Genomic DNA, 18,251 nt, shown 5'->3' with positions numbered 1-18,251 from the left:
TAACTGTAAAGTCTCAAGTGTAAGTAATTTCAAAACTATCTAAAAGTGGGTAACTAAAAAAAAAAAAATAGCAAAAACCTAACTCCCCTTAAAAAAGTTTAAGACCATAATACCTGAAGCTTCTCTTGGTTCGATGTACGGATGATAGAAGTCAGTATATCTGGCAAAGCTTCTCTAGGCAGATTGTCCAGAAGACGTCTCAGCTTTGCAACTGCAGGAACAGACATATCCAGCATCTCAACCAGCTGTAAGGAACACAAAATGAACAATAATCATGGTCACTATGTTTCTTTTTAAATTATTTAAGTGACTATCTGACCTAAAAAGGATGGCATCTTTCAGTATGAAATGTGTCTAGGTACCTTGCCAAAAAGCTACTGAAATAAACAAATAAATAAAAATCACAGAAGAGGCACTAACTCAGCATCGGGTAATCAAGACTTTAGGCTATCTACCTGTTTGAGAAGTTAAAAAATATCGTTTGTAGCACTTTTTTCAATGCTTACATCTCTTCTCCCCTTCCCATTAAAAACTTTCACAGTTAACACTGCATTGACTCTTTTTCTACATATCTTTTAAACTCAAATTCTTATAGCTAGGTACATCAGTTTATAGTCAAGGCTCAGAGGTGTGTGTCGTTCCCTCCCCCCCTTGAATAATTATAAAAAAACCCTCACAAAAAAACCAATCCATTGTGTGTATATATATATATATATAAAAATCTTGGAAAAGAGAATCGGAAGTACTCCTTTTATGAGCGTATATTCTGTGTATCAATACATATGAAATAATACCAGTTTACCACAGCACTAACATATGCAACGAGCTGTACAGACACCCTGGAACCGGACATTGAAACTTCAAGCTATAATAAAAATGCTTATTTTGTAGCAGAAAGACTGGAACTCAACTAGTCCCTGAAAAATGTAAGAACTACAGAAAGAAAAAGGCATATAGGAAACAAACCAACGCCCCAAACATGTGCATAAATACATCAATATATGATACATCAGATTAAAACAATTTACCTGGACTGCATACTTGTAGAATTGTTCTGACAACTCTCCCAGTTCCTCTTCGGATTTATGCTGATCAGTAAACTGTTCAAGCCGATCTAACTGTTCAACTTCAGCAACAGGATACGGCTTCTCTTTCAGCAACTGCAGGATCTGGAATCGGCAGAGGCCCGTAACCAGCAACGTATAATGTGGCTTGGGCCAGTTGCTACCAACCACCTGAACTGCCAAGGCAGCGGTGCCAATCCTAAAAACAGATCACATCTTTGTATTATTTGTCACCTTCCACAGAACATTTTGTGTACCCCTTATCAAAGAAGCAACTGAGTTATAGGTTGCAAGAACCTTCTGTGTCACGGTTTCTTATCATGGAAGGCAACCAAATTACACAATTTCCTTCATAACACGGATTACACAACCAAACCTTAAAACCTGAAAATGAACAAGCTAACAGAAAAACTAAGGTAATATGCTACAGTCACCTGATTTAGAAACATATATGGCTTTTTCATGAATAATGTTAAGGACCTTGCTGTGGACAGGAACGCTGACATTTCTGCTTGAACTACACTCAGTGGAAAACTGAGTGTTTGCAATTTACAGTTCTCCAGCCTTATTCTTAGCCGATGTTTTAGATCACTGTACCTATTCACGCAGATTTCCAACAGAAGTTATATGCTTGCAAGACCTCACTAAGTCTACTGATGCAATAGTTTCGAGAGTAAGGGTTACAGCACGTTAGTTTTAGTCACGCGTCACCTCTCAGAACTACAACTGGTTTTTATTTTATGCGAAGCAGGTCGCTTCTGTGCTACTTACTAAGTGAAAAGCGCTATCGTTTAAAAGCTGTAACGCTGCTGGCCTGAGCTCTGTGACCCTATTTCAAACCCTCCACCTCAGCCTCCTTCCTCAAACTTTCCTTCCCGCAGCCCCGGGCCCGGGCCCCGCCGACGGACGCTCGCCCAGCGCGGCGAGCCAGGGCCCCGGCAGGGCGAAGCCGCTGCCCCGGGGCGGCTGCGCGGAAAGGCCTCGCCCCGCGGCCGGGCCCCCGGCGCCCCCACAGCCGGGCACGCTGGCCGGGGGAGCCCTGCGCGGCCGCACCTGTGCAGGGAGGGCAGGTCGTCGCAGTCGGAGGTGGGGTCGCTGGTGTTGGGGATGACGCCGATGATGGTGCTCCGCAGCGAGGTGCCCTTCAGCAGCCGGCTGCGCACCAGCTGCATGTTGCGCGGCGAGTCTACGCTCGTCCGCATGGTCGAGCCGGGCAGCAGCACGCCCTCGTGGGTGAGCAGCAGCGGGAGGCGGCTGGGGATCTGGATGGCGCTGCCCGCCGCCATGGCCGCCCGCTCCGCTCCGCTCCCCCGCGCACCGCCCACACACCGGCGCACCGGGCGGCCTGGGCGCGCGGCTCCGCCCCGCTACGGGCGCCCGGCAGGGACAGCCCGCGCCGCGCTCCCGCCTCCAGCCCGGCGGGCGCGGGGGGCGCCAGGGGCTGCGGGCCCGGCCTTCGCCGGGAGGGACAGGCGCACGGCCACCCGCGCCGTGCGGGGGGGAACCCGAGCGTGCCGGTCCCACGGGGCGCTAGCGGCACTCCGTACAGGTAACCAACCGCTCGCACGCTGCTTCTCCCGCGATTTGCGGGTCTTTCCCCTCTGTTACCAGCCGGGGGCGCTGCTCCCCAGCGGCCTTGCCCGCCTCAGCCAGCAGGTGGCGGGCTGGCGCGCGCAGCCCGGGCCGCCTGCCCCGCGCGAGCCGGGACGGGAGCGCTGCACGGCCGCCGCGGGGGAGGGGCGCGCAGCACCGGCCCGGTGCTAAACGGGGGTGGCTGCCGCAGCGCTCCGGGCAGCCCGGCACCCAGCGGGGGAATGCGGGACACAACGTCTCCTCTGCAGGGCGGGGACCCAAGGTCTGAGCCTTCCCCCAGCGCTGGGGGCTGTAAGAGCAAAGCCCCCGCCGGTGTGCCCTGTCCCCCGCCCGTGCGGGGCCTGCAGCTCGCAAATGCTGCGGGAGTTTCACTGCAGCACAGGCATTTTCAGCAGACCTGGAGGTGTCAGCCAAGGTCACTGCTCGCTACCATCTGTAACGTTCCTTGGCCCAGTCCTGCAAAAGCCTGCCCAGCTGAAAGGGCTCTGAGCACTCAGGCCCCATGGAGAGGTCGGTTAAACAAGCAGATCTCAAGAAACTTTCCTTTTTATTATTATTATTTTTCCCACTAGTGAAAAGAGGTACAATTTCAAAATTGCACAATGTAAGGAACGACATTAGCCAATCCCCTGTTAATCACTGACTTGAATGATTTGTTTCGAGCAAAGGTAATCCTGCACAGAGGGGAAATCTCAGTAGCAGCAAACTGACAATAAGAAATGCAGAGGTATAGCTACAGTAAAAAAATTGCTTAATCATGCACTTTAATAATACCTTAATTTGTTGGCATACTGGAAAATGCAAGGTATGTTTAAATGCAAGAAGTTATTACAGCTGCAAAAATTTCTAAAGCAGCCACCTCAGGTACCTTAGAAAGACACTGGAATTTAATATGCTATTCAACATGACATTTATAAAACATCAATACAAAAGGGCACATAACACAAGAATATGGAAAGTGTTTTGTGAACTTCCAGATGTTAAATATAATTGCTCTGTAAACATATGTTCAACACTCACAAATAGTTAAACATCTCTAACTGTACTACTTTGGAATGTGAACACAAACCAAACCTAAAGGTTAAACACTTGCTCATCACATCTATTGATGAATTTTCTCTTAAGTTTTTTCATGAAAACAATCTACCAATCGCATCATGTTTCGTTCTCCAGACTACAGTTTTCTTCCCCTCCCTCAGAGATTACTAGTCCCTGTGGTGATTAAAAACCAGTTTCTTAATTCATCCTGGAGCTGTATCAAAAAATCTCAATGATCACTTTAAAATTCCTTCCAGTTTCTACTGAACAACTCTTAATACCCAGGCCTGTATTTTACTGCATGTACTAATGTGCGATACCACAGGGCTATATTCAAACTTGAACGCAGTGGTATCAAAATTGAGCCTCTTTTCTCCAGGACCAGCATTCTTTGAGTTTTAATGGGCAGGTATAGATGCCTATGCCCTCCTACCAAGTATTCCTGGATTCCTCTCCGAGTTCTTATCTAGGTGGACACCAAACAGCCAAGCAATAAACAGCACAAGAGAGGGGAGCTCAACTGCAGCACCAAGCAGGCTAAATCAGTAGCTGGCTGATGTCAAATACTATTGACAAGGGCTCAGTTCTCCCTACTTTTTCCCAGAAAGAGAGTAATAGGGTCGGTCTCTGCTGTCTGGCTGCTGCTTCTGCCCATATTCATATCAGCTCAATGCCTTTGAAATCTTCAAAACTGTTAAATGTTGTAGAAAATCTTCAAAATTTATTAAAATGTGAGGATTGGGAAGATTTGACAGGTAATATATGCTACTTAGTTTTCCTTTAAAAATTGGATAACTTCTTTCTTATTAATCTACTTTATATTTCTGGAAAATTCCATTCTAAAGTACTAAAAACTTTTAAATTAAATATATCATATACTTGCTGTACATGTATCTTTTTTCATTTGAAGTATATACCTATTATTTCGCACCTACTGTTATTGTTTGGAAATAATACTACCATTATTTTAAAGCAGAAGTAATTTAATACAAAGACAGAAAATACAATTATAGCAAATACTGTTCTTACAGATGCACAGTTAAACCATTTTGCATTTTGTTTGGTTTAACTAAGACTGTGCATATTTGATGTGCTACAGATTGTAAGTTGCTAAATCCTTAACTAGCTCTCACTAATCCAGATTTGATAGGTTTATTTTTCACTACTAGATGTTAATTCTTGCTACTAAATTCTTTTAGTCTTTCTATTCCAGATCATAGTTTTAAGACCTTGAATTTCCCCCAATACAAATGCTTTGACTCTGGCTACCTAAAAAATGAAGGCTTGATTTACATGGTATTAGCCTTTCCTGGAGGCACATGATCTGAGGGCAGACTGAAGTGATCCTGTCTTTTTTAAACTTAGTAAAAGAGGTTCAAGTCATTTTTGCAACTGCCAATCTACATATATTGAAGATACGTTTCTTAACTGGGGGGTTGTGGTAGGAGCTTCAAACCTGTATGAAGTTCTAGAGGTCAATCCCAGCACTCATTTGAACTTGTTTGCAAAAATGAGTTCTAAAACGGTACTTCACAGTGCCTACGGAGTGGGACATTTTGAATATTAAAAATGCTGTTCTGAACCAAGAACATTATCTTATGTTTCCATGCATAAACTCCTAGCCTATTAAAGTTTCATCTGCCTCGCTAAACTCAATTCTCTTCTTCTAAGACGTGCATGCACTTCTCTTCTGCTTCTTGCTGGCACTCCCTAGAGTTCTCAAGCCCTCACTTTACCTTCTGCAGTATTTTATAAGACAAGACACTCAATCTGTCATCAAACTTTCCCTTTCTCATACTGGCTCTATTTTATACTTACAGATCGTTTGATGCAATGGTGTTCTTTAGGAACTATGTCCTTCTAGTCTCATCTGCTATGTCTGTAAGCAAAAGAGAAAAAGAGGTTTGTCCATTTTCCTTTCAAATTCTCTCTCTTATCAAACACATTATCTGGCTTCAAACACAACAAAGCACTTTATGCTTAAAGATGCTGTGAAAAGATGCTTTGAATTGACTCAAGGTGTATTTCTATACATAGTAAATATGAGACATCCAATAAAAAACGTGCGACACTGGTGTAATATAAAGGGACTTACTGTCAGGATTTTGCAATACATGTGATAATGAAACATATATTTTGCAGTCTTCTGAGGTGAGAGATTATACAAAAGCATGGTCAATCCCCTGTGCGCACGATAGACTACAATAAATTGTCTGTTCATTAGAATATTTTCCTCAATAATATTTCTTCTTCCCTAACAGCTGAATGCACTCTGCTGCTTCCTACAGTCTTGGCATGCATCACGGACACCCCAAAAATCTTTAAAATACCATAACTAGGAAGAAAGTTTATGTAAACCTATTCAAAGGATGTCATAATATAGCTGAACTGCTTTTAAAGTTCATTTATTTTAATGTCTACTGTTTGCACTCACTGTAAGGTTGTAGTGGAAATTTTAAAATCTGATTTTTTTAATGTATGCTTTGTATTACATATCCTCAATCATTCTTTCTTCACACAAAAGAATCTCTGTTTTTTTCACATCCAGCTTGATTAAAAAGCTACCCGTTGGTTATCTAAGTGCAGCACATGGAACACATGCCAAGAATTGCTGGCAGCACATTACCGACCTTTCAGAAATTTATGTGTGTAGAATTCTTTCATGGCAATTGTAAAATGCATTTTGGGAGTAAGTGCTAACAGACCTCACAAAAGCAACCAAACTTAAAGATTTGACCTTTTATTCAAAAGTGTGAGTGAGCTCCAAGAAGAGGGGAAGGGGCGGGGGGCGGGGTGAACGACACACGGTATACAGAAAAAGAAAGAAGTTAAAACTTACTGTTCCAATTTGAAACTTGAGCAAGGATAGCATGGGCCAGGAAAGAGTTCTTGCCTGTCTTGCCTAGCCAGACAGGATTTTCACACCAGATGCATGCCACAAAAATAAGGATTCAGAGGAACTTCTGAAGGACACAAAATATCCAGGGGAAATCAAAGAAATGCCATCAGCAGAGCTGTGCTGATTAATGCTCAGATGAGGATACAGCTGCAAGGAATTGAAAGAGAATCTCACTCAAACATAGTTTTGCTGCACACAATGTCACGTTACCCGGAATATGATTTTTCTTTTACTCACTTTAATCTACGTACTGCCAAATCAGCCTTTTCATGGGAACTGCTAGTAAGAGCTAAAATTATGTTTCCTTAGTATAACGTAACTGAATGAAAGAGCTGAAAGGGCTAGGTTTGAGGCTCATATACCTTTAGTATGGTTTTGTAAGCTTTGCCTTTTTGTTAATTTCATGTAGGGGAAAAAGTTGGGCTTGTAACTAAAAGGAGTAAATTTCCTCCTGATATCAAGGACATAGCCACCAAAGAAGAGAAACGTGCAGAAAATAACGGAGTTACTGTCACAGCTCATTGAAGTAAATACTCTCCTGAATCAAACTCAATCATATCTGTAGTTTATATTTTAACAAAGCAACGGTTTGAAGGAGCTACAGAATCACATTTTTATGTTTTTCTTACCAGAGGGAACATTTTATTTTTTCCATAGTTCAAAAGAAATTTGCTGACTGCAACCTAAAAATGGTATGCTAATGTTCTGGTGTAGTTCTGGCTTTGATCTTGAGGAAAGTCCACATAGTCTGTGGGACAAAATCCTCAGGCCTGTTTCCAAAATTATTATGTAGACAAAATTGCAGTTAAAGTTTGAGATGGATGTGAGTTTTGCCTTTGCTTCTTAGCAACTACTTAATACTCTACTACAGAAGACGACCTGAACGTCTCCATGGCTCCCAGAACAGATGCTAAAATGCTCTCAGGCTAGGTTTGCTACCTTCTAAGATAGAAGTAATCAATCTCATGCTGTTGATACAGGATGCTACCAACAAAGTTGACTTCCTGTATTTTTACATGTGTTGTCTCTGGAGGACTTCAGCATAGGTTGAGGAACTGTATCTCCCCAAACTGATGTGTCCTACCACAAAAGAGGATGATTGGCTGTGTCATGTAGCTAATTTGTATTTTCAGCATAAAAAAAATCAAGTTCGCTCTGGCTTTTGCCTCCAGTAATGGGGATAGTGCTTCTTTAACAGGATGGAAGGAAACACTGTTGGAAGTTTCTTGCAAGTTGAAAGTGGCAGTTAACTAGACTGCTGGAGAGCAAAAGGACAGTGTAATACATAGTAAAAAAGCAGAAGAAATGGCAAGTGGCAGGAGGTAAGGGAAATGATCATCAGGAGAAATAAGCAGAAAGAGTAAATATTAAGCCAAGGATGAAAACACAATATTAGAGGAAAAGGAAAAGATAATAAACAGTAGTGCCTTTTGTTGCACCTCCTACAGACTGTCAAATTCTGCTGCTATTTTCTGAGCACCTGCTTATTCCACTGTCTCAGACTGGTGGTATTCAGCAATTTTGAAGCCTGAATATTATATTTTTACATGTCTATAATGAGAATAGAAGTGTTCTCTTTTAACCAATTTAACATTAATCTAAAAACTTATTAATTGATTTTTAATTAAAAAAAGAGACATGTGCAACTTCTAATTTTGACAATACCAAGAAGTAAAAAGACTGTGATTAAAGCTAGATGTTAGAATAAAAAGAAACCATTAATGCTCCATTCCTCTAGTCTCATTTAATGATAAATCCTAGAGATCCTGTAAACCCTGGAATCATGTTCCTTTTTAAGGAACATAAGAAAAAAAGAGATTACAGCTCTCCTAACTCTAACATTATTATTATCTAATAGTTATAATCATAAACGACCATTCTAACAGTCTGGAATCATCTATGCGCTAGGGGACCTTTAATTTTTCATAGGAAGCAGGAAAGTTAACACACCACCTCTGCACTGCTGGGGGACAACCTGGTTCGGCTCTTCACGGTAGCAGCACAGAGTAAGAGAGCTTTGACATTACATGTCCTGCTAGCCTGTCCTTGTTTTACTAATGCTTCCAAGATCACAATCTAATTGCATTTTCAAATTCAAGTCACATAACAAAAACATTTTTGATAGCTATTTTTTGTACATAGTCTATTTTATTAACTCAATTCTGTGCGGTATTACAGGGGTTGCATCAATACTAAAGCAAGTTTACCTTGGTTCACTGTGATAAACTACTAGTATAATACTTTCCCAATTTGCAGTCTTATTTCAGTTTAAGATCTCCTTCAACTTTAGTTATTTTACTCCTTAAGCCACTCTTGCAGTATTCTTGTTCAAATATTACTCCACTCACATTTATTGCCTACATTTTCTTTTACCCTAATCATTTGGTTGCAGAGGTACTTCTAACACCTAAAACTTCCAAGGAAGAAGTTTAACAGTCCTTATTTAAGACTTATTCAGTCTTTCCTTGTATTTTGCCTTGAACATTTACTTCCCTTTTCTCTTTGGCTCACATTATATTTTTGCTCTTTCTCCCTCTGTATTTGCTTCTCTTCATTTTGCAACATAATGTACTTTCTACAATATCTGTTCAGGCAAGAACTCTCAATAGACTGGTCTGGATTTAGTCACTCTTCCCTGTTTTAAACCGTTTGATAGCATATTAACTGCACACTGAAGGTCAATCAACTCAAGAATGTTTCCCTACCTGATCCTTTTCAAATCTGCAGGATAATGATTCCCTGCATGAAGCATGACCTACTCTGCTTTCAGTTATTCAGCCAAATTGTATCTACATTATTCCATCTTCCAGAGGCAAAACCCTAAAAAATAAAGTTGAACAGAAGTTACCTATCTCTGAGTTAGTTATTCATTGTTATTGTACCTCCACACTGCCATTTGGTAGAATCTGTGCCACAAAACCATGCAGCTCTTCATTACTGGTTTTGATCATGATACAAACTGACTGGAGTAATTAATCAAAATGTTATCCATAATTTCATGTTTAAAGATATTTTTAAGGTGCCAAATATTACAAATATTGTTCCAGCTGCATTGATTTAAAAGCCACTAAGTAATCATAACTGTGTACTCCCTGAGGATGTTTCAGGAAATTATATACTAGAACCAATTTCCTCTCTAATATGGTTGTCTAAATTCAGGTCAGGTAGCCACTGACCTCACTGTCTGAAATTCTGAAATCTCCATAGCAGAAACTTATCACATGTACATGGCAACAACACTGCTACTTCATGTTGATTTCACTAACATACATAAATCAAGTTTAAACCCCCTTGTTTTTCATAGAAATGATTGTATTCAATAAGTGCAACAGCATCTAAATTTTTACATTTTTATCCAGTTGGTTCTCTGGTAGAATATTATGATAGAGAATATACAAAACATGGCAAATAAAGGTACACTTATTTTTACCTATTGCCTCTTCATAAAACTTCTGTGCATACAAACTTCTTTTCCATATCTATTATAAATATTAAAAATGCCTATCAACATTCAAAAATTACTGGGAGTCTTACAAAAAACTGCTGTGAATAAGGACACGTAGAAAAGAGAGTACCATTAAACGTTATAATGTATACATTAAATAGCTGAGAGTTTTCTGTGATTTAAAAACATGAGATTAACCAAGTCACTGTGACATGCAAGTATTAATGACAGAAATATTTTTGTCCTTATCCATTAATTAAATCTAGGGAATACTAAATTGCTATGCATTTGCACATTCTGGAGCAGTCCATGTAGCTGTGAGAGGTAGCCCAGTGAGAACAGTCTCACCGAGCGCTTTGCTCAGTCTGCAGCTGTATGCAAACTAACTGGCTACTGATAGCCAAGAGTCCGTTGCAAAGCAAGACATAAAACAACAGACTTCTGCTTATCTTTCTTCTAATTTAGACACTAATTAAGATCTCTTTTTACTGCCTGTTGTTTTTTTCACAAAACATTGACGATTTATGTTTGAATTTTTAAAAAGTAGTTTCCACATAGATACAAATGGAACACCTGACTGCTTTAGTCCAGATAGAGGCAGTATTCTCCTTTAGTCTCATCTGTTTCAACATATTTCTAAACAATACCTATACTAGATTAATAAAGGTTGAGCCTATATAATGTAGTTTAATATAGTTTTAGTATCAATCAAAATGTGCAACGGTAGGTGGCGCAGGTATTATTTGCAGTATGAGTATTTCACCATATTTCTGATTTAATGCCATAGTAGTTTTAAAACCATTTGCAGTACAACTGGTGAAAAGCAAATATCTTGACATAATTTAAAGGGATAATTATTTTTAATTCTTAATTACTACATTAAAAAAGAAGAGGAGAAACAGCAAGCTAGCTTTTCAGGAAATATTAGGGTACAGGAAATTAACTGACAAAATATAGTGGCAGCTGATAAATTACAAAAGCACAATTTAAAAATTAACAGAAACTTACATGTTCCAATTCTTTTCAGCCTCATTTTTTGTTAGATCAGCTATTTCAAAGAGGTAGCTGTGCTAGGCTGATTATTATTATTTCAGCCTCCACAACTTCAAGTGGAATAACATTTTTATAGGGGGATGAAAATACCAGCAGAAATAAAAGCAAATAAAACCCAAGTCCTATGAACACTAACACAGAAAAAACCCCCAGATTTTCCCTATTTCTTTTAAGATATTCTTTATTTGGGATATTGAGGACTCAGGGTAGGATAGTCAAATATCTTTTGATATTTGTAATTCTGAGACCTGGTTCACGAAAAAAGAGCTCACATTTATTTATTGCATATTCAGTACTCGGCCTGTTGTTTCAAGTGCTTTGTTCAAATTTGCCTGTGATACCTAGTCTGTTCCACAAAAAAATAAATGCTTTCAAACATGCTGAATTTCTAGGTTTCAAGTACACTTTATCACTTTAAACTTGGAAGAAAAAGAAGAGAGGCAGAATTTCATATCGGGCACTATGCTTCTAATGCTTCCAGAAACTGTGCAAGCTCTTTACACTTTTCTTCCAAATGCTGTTTTAGAGAAAATAATCTAAGACAGGTTTTTTGAATATTTGAAAATTGGTTAAATATGTGAAAATTATAAGCAGTTCAAATTAAGCATCATAAACAGAAGAAAAAGTAAACATTATAGGCATTAATAACCTGACTTTTTCCATGCTATCATCATTACATGTTCTGGTCAATTTTCCACTAAAAATGCCAACTCCTGTGACATGCGGGGTATGAAACATATCATCACAGAATAGTTGAGGTTGGAGGGCATTCCTGGAGACCGTCTAGTTCAAACCTCCAGACTAAAGCAGGGTCAGCTAGAAGAGGTTGCAATGTCCATTTGGGTTTGGAATACCTCCTCCAAGGCTGGAGACTCTGCAACAGCTCTATGCAACCTGTTTCAGTGCTTCGTTAACGGCACAGTACTTTTTTTTTTTTTTTTTTTTTTCTTTCTGCTTCAACAGAATCTCTGTTGTTTCAGTTTTGCCCACTATCTCGCCTCCTTACACGTGATATCACCATGAAGAGTCTGGCTCCATCTTTCCGTTCCCTCATAAAGTATTTATGCATGTTGTTAACAACCCCTCCCAAGGCTTCTCTTCTCCAGGCTGAACAATGTCAGCACCTCTCCTTGTATGTCAGATGCTCCAAACCCTCAATAACTTTTGTGTCCATTTGCCAGACACAATTCAGTATGTCTGTGTCTGTCTTGTACTGGTAAGCCCTGAACTAGGACATAGAATTCCCGATGTGCCCTCACCAGTGCCAAGTAGAAGGGAAGGATCACCTCCTTGATCTGCAACCCTCTTCCTACTGGAGCCCAACCTTCCTAAGGCAACCTTCCTATAGCATGAAACCAAGGTGAAGAACATTAACATCTTTGGAGTACTGAGTGCTCTCCCTTCTCCCAATTAGCAGCTATTTTTCCTTACTGAGATGATGAACGAGAGATCCCCACAGAAAAAACAGATTGACAGTTATGACAGAGTGGGAGGCTGCAGCTTGGAAACAGGACTTTCTTCTGCCCCAGTTGGTTTACAGCTCAAATTCCCCCAGTAATCAACCTTTTGCAGAAAAGATACAGAAAATACTGTTACAGAAAACATGCAGCAAAGGCAAGGAACCTAGCTGTAGCATATAAATTTTATTTTTAACTTCTGAAATTGTTTTTTTTAATTCATGCTAATACATGCTACAAGTTTAGCTTTAATGATGATCTAGTAAGATTACAGAACTGTCAAGATACTGGCAATTTAGTTGAACATACAAGACCAGGTGACATGCCTTGAAGAATTTTTCAGCAGAAAACAGAGAAAGACCAGTAGTCCTTTTCACAGCACTGAACACAGGGTAAAGTAAGACCTGCGAGCTCTGATATGCTAAAACCATATCTACTAGTCAAAGTGCTAAATTGTCTTTTCCATTGTGAGAATCCCAAGAGTAGAAATCATGATTAGGAAAAAGTGTAGAGATGTAATAGTCCCCACCCCCCACCCCCAAGTGATGATTAGGTCTAAAGTATAGCATTCTTTCACTATGTTCTAAACTACTCAAAGACCAAGTTGCAAGGCCAGAAGTCTTTGAGCTGGGGAGCAAGTGTCAACTTTCACCAGCGTAATTCTCAGGTCTTGTACTATAATCATTGTTCCCAAGCTGTAAATTTGTAAATTTATCGCTAAAATTTTATCAGTGATTTCAACATAGCTCAACAAATTTATTTTAAGGAGAAAGAACAATGTGACTTAAACATGAATATAGCAGTCTGAAATACATAAGTGGCTGACGGACCATTATCATAACAATTATAAATAGCACAACACTAACTAGGAGATAGTTTCTGGATATCTGCTCTCAGAATCACCAACACTAGATCTCCTTCAATAAATATTTAATATTTTAATTTTAATTACGATTTACTATTTGATTTAATATTTAATTAACATCATTAATATTTATGAAGATTGGAAAGAGCTGCATTGTGCCTTGATCAAATATGCAGGTGATCTAAAACTCTGTAGAGGAAAAAGAGATGGCACTTGATACAATAGAATTATAGTGACAAAGAAACACTGGGAACCAAGTAGGAAACTGTAGGATTTTCGCAGTGTTTGTAAATACGTGTGTGTGTACATGTAGATATACGCTGTAGAGATATGAACTACCTGTGTGCATATGTAGACACATATGTACACACCCACATAACTATGTGCATACACGCCTTAGCTGTTAAAATACTGTTTTGACACAAGCTGACTCTACTTACGGTCTGAAGACCTTGAGCAGAAAAATCAAGCAAAGAAATCCACATAAAAAAATGAGATAATGTAACCCAAAGAAAAAGACTCAGGGCTTAATTCTAAAGCACTGCTGGGAGAAAGTCCCAATGATTCCAATTGAAGTGTACATAATTCAGAGACTGAGGTGATGTTTTAGGGCATGATGTGGGTGTAGCAACACAAAGACAACAGAGACAAGAAATAAGAACATTCTGAGCAGCAAGATGAAAAAAGAGTAACATTTTTTTGTGTCAAGTAAATATCAAATACAAAATAAAAAGATTAACAAAACACAGGAGACACAAAAGGCAGACTTTGCAGAAATTTTTTTCATTTTTATCTGACCAATGAGGCATTGGTTCGATAACATCAGAGAATGTCACTGGAAATATTAACCATGCAGACAGACTAAATTCTCTCAGATTAAAAGTTCCTAAATTTAAGCTCCTCTAGCCTCAGTTGGACACCATAACGGGCAAGTTCTCAAGAAAACTGTGATGATAATGTGAAGTATATTATATTTCAGTAAAGAAAAAAATAATTGTACTGAAAAACAAAATTCAAAGGGAAAGCACACCCTTTATACCCCTTTACATGCTTTTCCTAATTTTTATCAGTGTGATAATGGCATATTCTAAGCAGGGAGAAAACAAATGTGATGATAGACTTTTGCAGCCAAGCAGAGGCCTGACGCATCCCTAGAGCAGAAGCTGGCCAAGATACAATTAATATTTGTTTGTCTTAAACCTAGACCTAAACCTAGAACACTAAACCAGCCTTACCACTATGAGTACATAAGGATTTTGTAACATTTTAACAATATGAATAACAAAACAAAGCAAAAAGCATTTTTGTAACACCACTAAGTGTATATATATTTATATGTATGTATGTATATACATACCTCAAAGGGGCATACAGAGATTTGTGGTACAGCTGCACAAATGAGAAAAACATCTGCAAGCAACAAAATATGCATGAAAGGCAAAGGATATAGACAAGGCAGGAAAGATGTCCAAGGAAACTAAAATTACCCAGTCAGTTGAAAAAGCAGAAAGTGTCTCATAAAACCACTGTAATCCTGCAAAATAAGCAAGAAACATGCCTGGCAAAAGTCAGAATTCCAGGACCCTAAAATAAAAAGAACTATGACAGGATGGTGTGAGAAGCAGAAAATACTAAGGACAGAGGAAAGGCTGCAGGGAAAAAAAGCCTTATTCAGTTCCAGCTTTCCTTGTTGAAGAGCTCTCAACTCTGATCACCGTGATTTCTGTGACCAAGACCATCAAGGACTATAGCCATCAGTGGTAACCACACAGTATCGAGGTTTTTTTATGCTCAGCTAGTTCACAAGATTGTTAAGAATACCTTGAACGTGTGTTGATAATGATTGACAGTGACTAAGAACTAACCATTGGCAATGTGTATTGTTACTGAAAATTAATCTAATAAATGTATTGTTTTGCAGCTGGCCTTATTTATTGGCCCTCTGAGAATTTTCCCATCATTGTAATTTCTAATTCCCCAATACACGCAAAGATACACAGATGTAACATATACACAAGATACACAGATGTAACATATACACACACATGCATATACCCAGTTGGAACATTTTCCATGTTTATCTCCAATGATAACATTCTGTCATGACGGGAAAAATCCCAGGGAGTTTGCCACCATGTTTAAAACATTACTTGAAAATTGTAAAAGCTAATTATAAACTGTTCCAATTTTTGCTCCAAAGAAAAGTCTGAACAGGGATAAGAAACTGTGGAAATGGAATATTGGCATAATGACTAATTCGGCACCACATGAGGCAGAGACAATTAAATAAAAGCTCCTTGCTTCAGAAATATAAACTCAGTTTAAAAACAATTATTCCTATCCACATCAAAACAAAGTCAGTCACATCTGTTTGTAACTGAAAAATGAAATGCAGAAACATACAGGACAGTTGAAATTTCATTAGCTACATTATTATGGAATAGTCTTTCTTCAGTTTGCTTTTTTAACTGGGTCAGTATGTTGTCAAGATAATATTTAACCCCAACCTGAGCTGAGTTAAACTCACAGAATATGATGTTTCAGCGTTGTTGAAAGGTAATGTGAACTTATGTCCTAATACTCTGTGCATGCCCTGTAGCAGTATGAGGAGGATACTGGTTATGTACAGCAAATGCCAGTTTTCTTCAAGGGCAGTCTCCTTTGGCTCAGAAACAGAGCAGACAGCATTCACTGGAAAGAAGGGCTTCATTCCTAGCCCATGACTGTGACCTTAACTTACGATTTATTAGGAAGTGGTGTATTCGGGTTGTCTCGCATGCTTCTAAAAAATGCATGGTAATCTCTGTCTAAAAGTGTCAAAAAATCTTTATAAGCTTCAGAACACATAATTTTCTACAGTTAACTTTTGTAAGGTCAGTCCAAAAACTATAAAATGATCTTGGTGAGTACATAACGGTATCTCCTCTTTTCCTCCCTTGGGTTGGCTGTTAATCCAATGGACAATGCAAGGCTGTTCTCATCTGCTACATATTCTTGACTTTCACACTTAATGATGAAAGGTTATAGACATAGCTCTTAGCTGCAGAAAGTTTTGTGCTGTTCCCATTGTTTAACTTCATACGTGATTCTCAGATAATAAAATCAAAGTAGAGTTGTGTAGATATACAGAAAAACGGAGAAACAAACATAAAAGCAAAAATAGAGATTTGCTACATCCCACCTTAAACATTATGCGAGATATAGTCTTTACCCATAAAATGAAAAAAGTTGTGAAATATTCTCAAAATTCGTCAAACTGCATGTGTCTCCAGCCAAATTAGCGTACAGTCCCAACCAAAAACCAGCAAAAACTGCAAATGTTTTCAAATTGAATCCCATCCAAATGTTCTGCTCATGATCAGCATGAATACTTAAGAATACTGTAAAATGTATTTATAACCTTAAATTCATGTTCACCATAGGGTGGGGTCAGAATGCTCAGAAGTTTATAGTATCCAGTCCAAAGCTTTGTGAAAAAGAAATGAGTATTACAATTGGTATTAACAACCCCATAAAACTCCAGTTTCTTGTGCTAGAAGCTCACATTCTTTTCAACTTAATGTTAACACTCTGGCTTCACTCTAGGGGTTGAAAAAACCTATGATTTCATCCTATTCCCCTGTGGTCTACATTCAAAAATTAAGACTGTCCTCATGAAACAAATTCTCAATTAATGCTTTGTTTTAATAATTTGCTAGAGGAGTCATTTTGCATAATAAATTTGTTTCATGAGGTATTGTTCTGTGAGAATGTGCTCTGTATGTTACTTCTAAAGATTTCTTCAAATAAACTGATTGACAGAGCAAGAGGGTGAATTTTGTTACTTAAGCAGTTTCTTATACAAGCGTCTTACGAATTTTTGGGACTGGAAAAAATTCCATTAAATATTTCACTTGTTAAATTAGGGAAATTTACTTGTTTATTTACAAATTTCAACACTTTTGGAAAGTACAGCTTGCAAGTGTTGGGCCTGAAAAAGGCTTCTTTGGGCAAAGTCATATGGAACAAGTCAAAGAACAAGACTTTTGGTGGATAACGTAACATGTTTAGTTAGCATTACATTTTCTGCTTTAATACCTGAAAAATCTACTTCATATTCATGAAAAATGTAACTAATATTCTCATGATATACCTCAGCACCGCATAAAATAAGGTATTTTAAACCTTCAAAATACAGTCTATTTTTGGAAAGGTAAACTATATGGCCTAGGAATGAATATTAATATACATCAGGGGTTTTTTTCTTGTAGATTAATATTATCCTCAGCTACAATTGAGGGTTTGCTCAAGCAATAGCAAGACAAACAACACAGATGAATATATCACACTTGTGATGAATAAATAACAGCACAATGGGAAATGTTGTCCCAACATGTCCTCCAGTGTCTGTTCACTTCTTAATAATTACCCTTCATTTTTCCACAGATGTATTTGCAGAATTGTTATAGGAAACTGAACCTCACGTGAAAATTGAGTTAATGTTCTGTATTTTCATGGTCCTAGAATCTGACCACTTAACATAACCTCAAACCACTAAATACAGAAACATTTGCTCTACGGAAGTTTCTCTTATCCACATGCCCATCTGCTCTCATGTATGGACTGAGACCACAATACAGAGACTACAGAAGATTGAGTATTCTCCAGTTTCCTCAGCTATATGAAAGCAAATTGCTTGTCCTCCACAAAGAAATGGTCCATCTCTCAGCCTGCCTGCTTTACACCACATCATACCACCAAAACTAAATAAATATGAAAACCCCCAATGCATTCAAATTGATGCAAAGGCCCTCCTGTTCAATCTCCAACTCAGTTAACCTGAGCGTTTCCTTAAGTC

The 18,251-nt window shown here is 38.8% G+C and overlaps 1 protein-coding gene and 1 long non-coding RNA gene across 2 annotated transcripts in view; one reads left to right on the top strand and one right to left on the bottom strand.

Moving 5' to 3' along the window:
* Nucleotides 1–2,405, bottom strand: part of LONP2 (lon peptidase 2, peroxisomal) — a 43,251-nt gene extending 40,846 nt beyond the window's left edge. Inside the window, exons 1-3 of the mRNA XM_056360874.1 lie at nt 2,118–2,405; nt 1,029–1,263; nt 114–245 (exon numbers count right to left, since the gene is read on the bottom strand). Of these exons, the coding sequence (XP_056216849.1) occupies nt 114–245; nt 1,029–1,263; nt 2,118–2,350 (600 nt within the window). The 5' untranslated portion in view covers nt 2,351–2,405. The remainder of the gene's footprint in view (nt 1–113; nt 246–1,028; nt 1,264–2,117) is intronic.
* LOC130159347 (uncharacterized) overlaps nt 2,378–18,251 on the top strand; it is a 30,243-nt gene continuing 14,369 nt past the window's right edge. The window contains exons 1-2 of the long non-coding RNA XR_008825707.1: nt 2,378–2,613; nt 5,516–5,576. This is a non-coding gene — a long non-coding RNA (uncharacterized LOC130159347). The remainder of the gene's footprint in view (nt 2,614–5,515; nt 5,577–18,251) is intronic.

This window comes from Falco biarmicus, chromosome 15, assembly GCF_023638135.1.
Source record: "Falco biarmicus isolate bFalBia1 chromosome 15, bFalBia1.pri, whole genome shotgun sequence".
Taxonomy (NCBI): domain Eukaryota; kingdom Metazoa; phylum Chordata; class Aves; order Falconiformes; family Falconidae; genus Falco; species Falco biarmicus.
The sequence above is the reverse complement of the archived record's forward strand: the minus strand, read 5'-3'. Positions and strand labels throughout refer to the sequence as shown.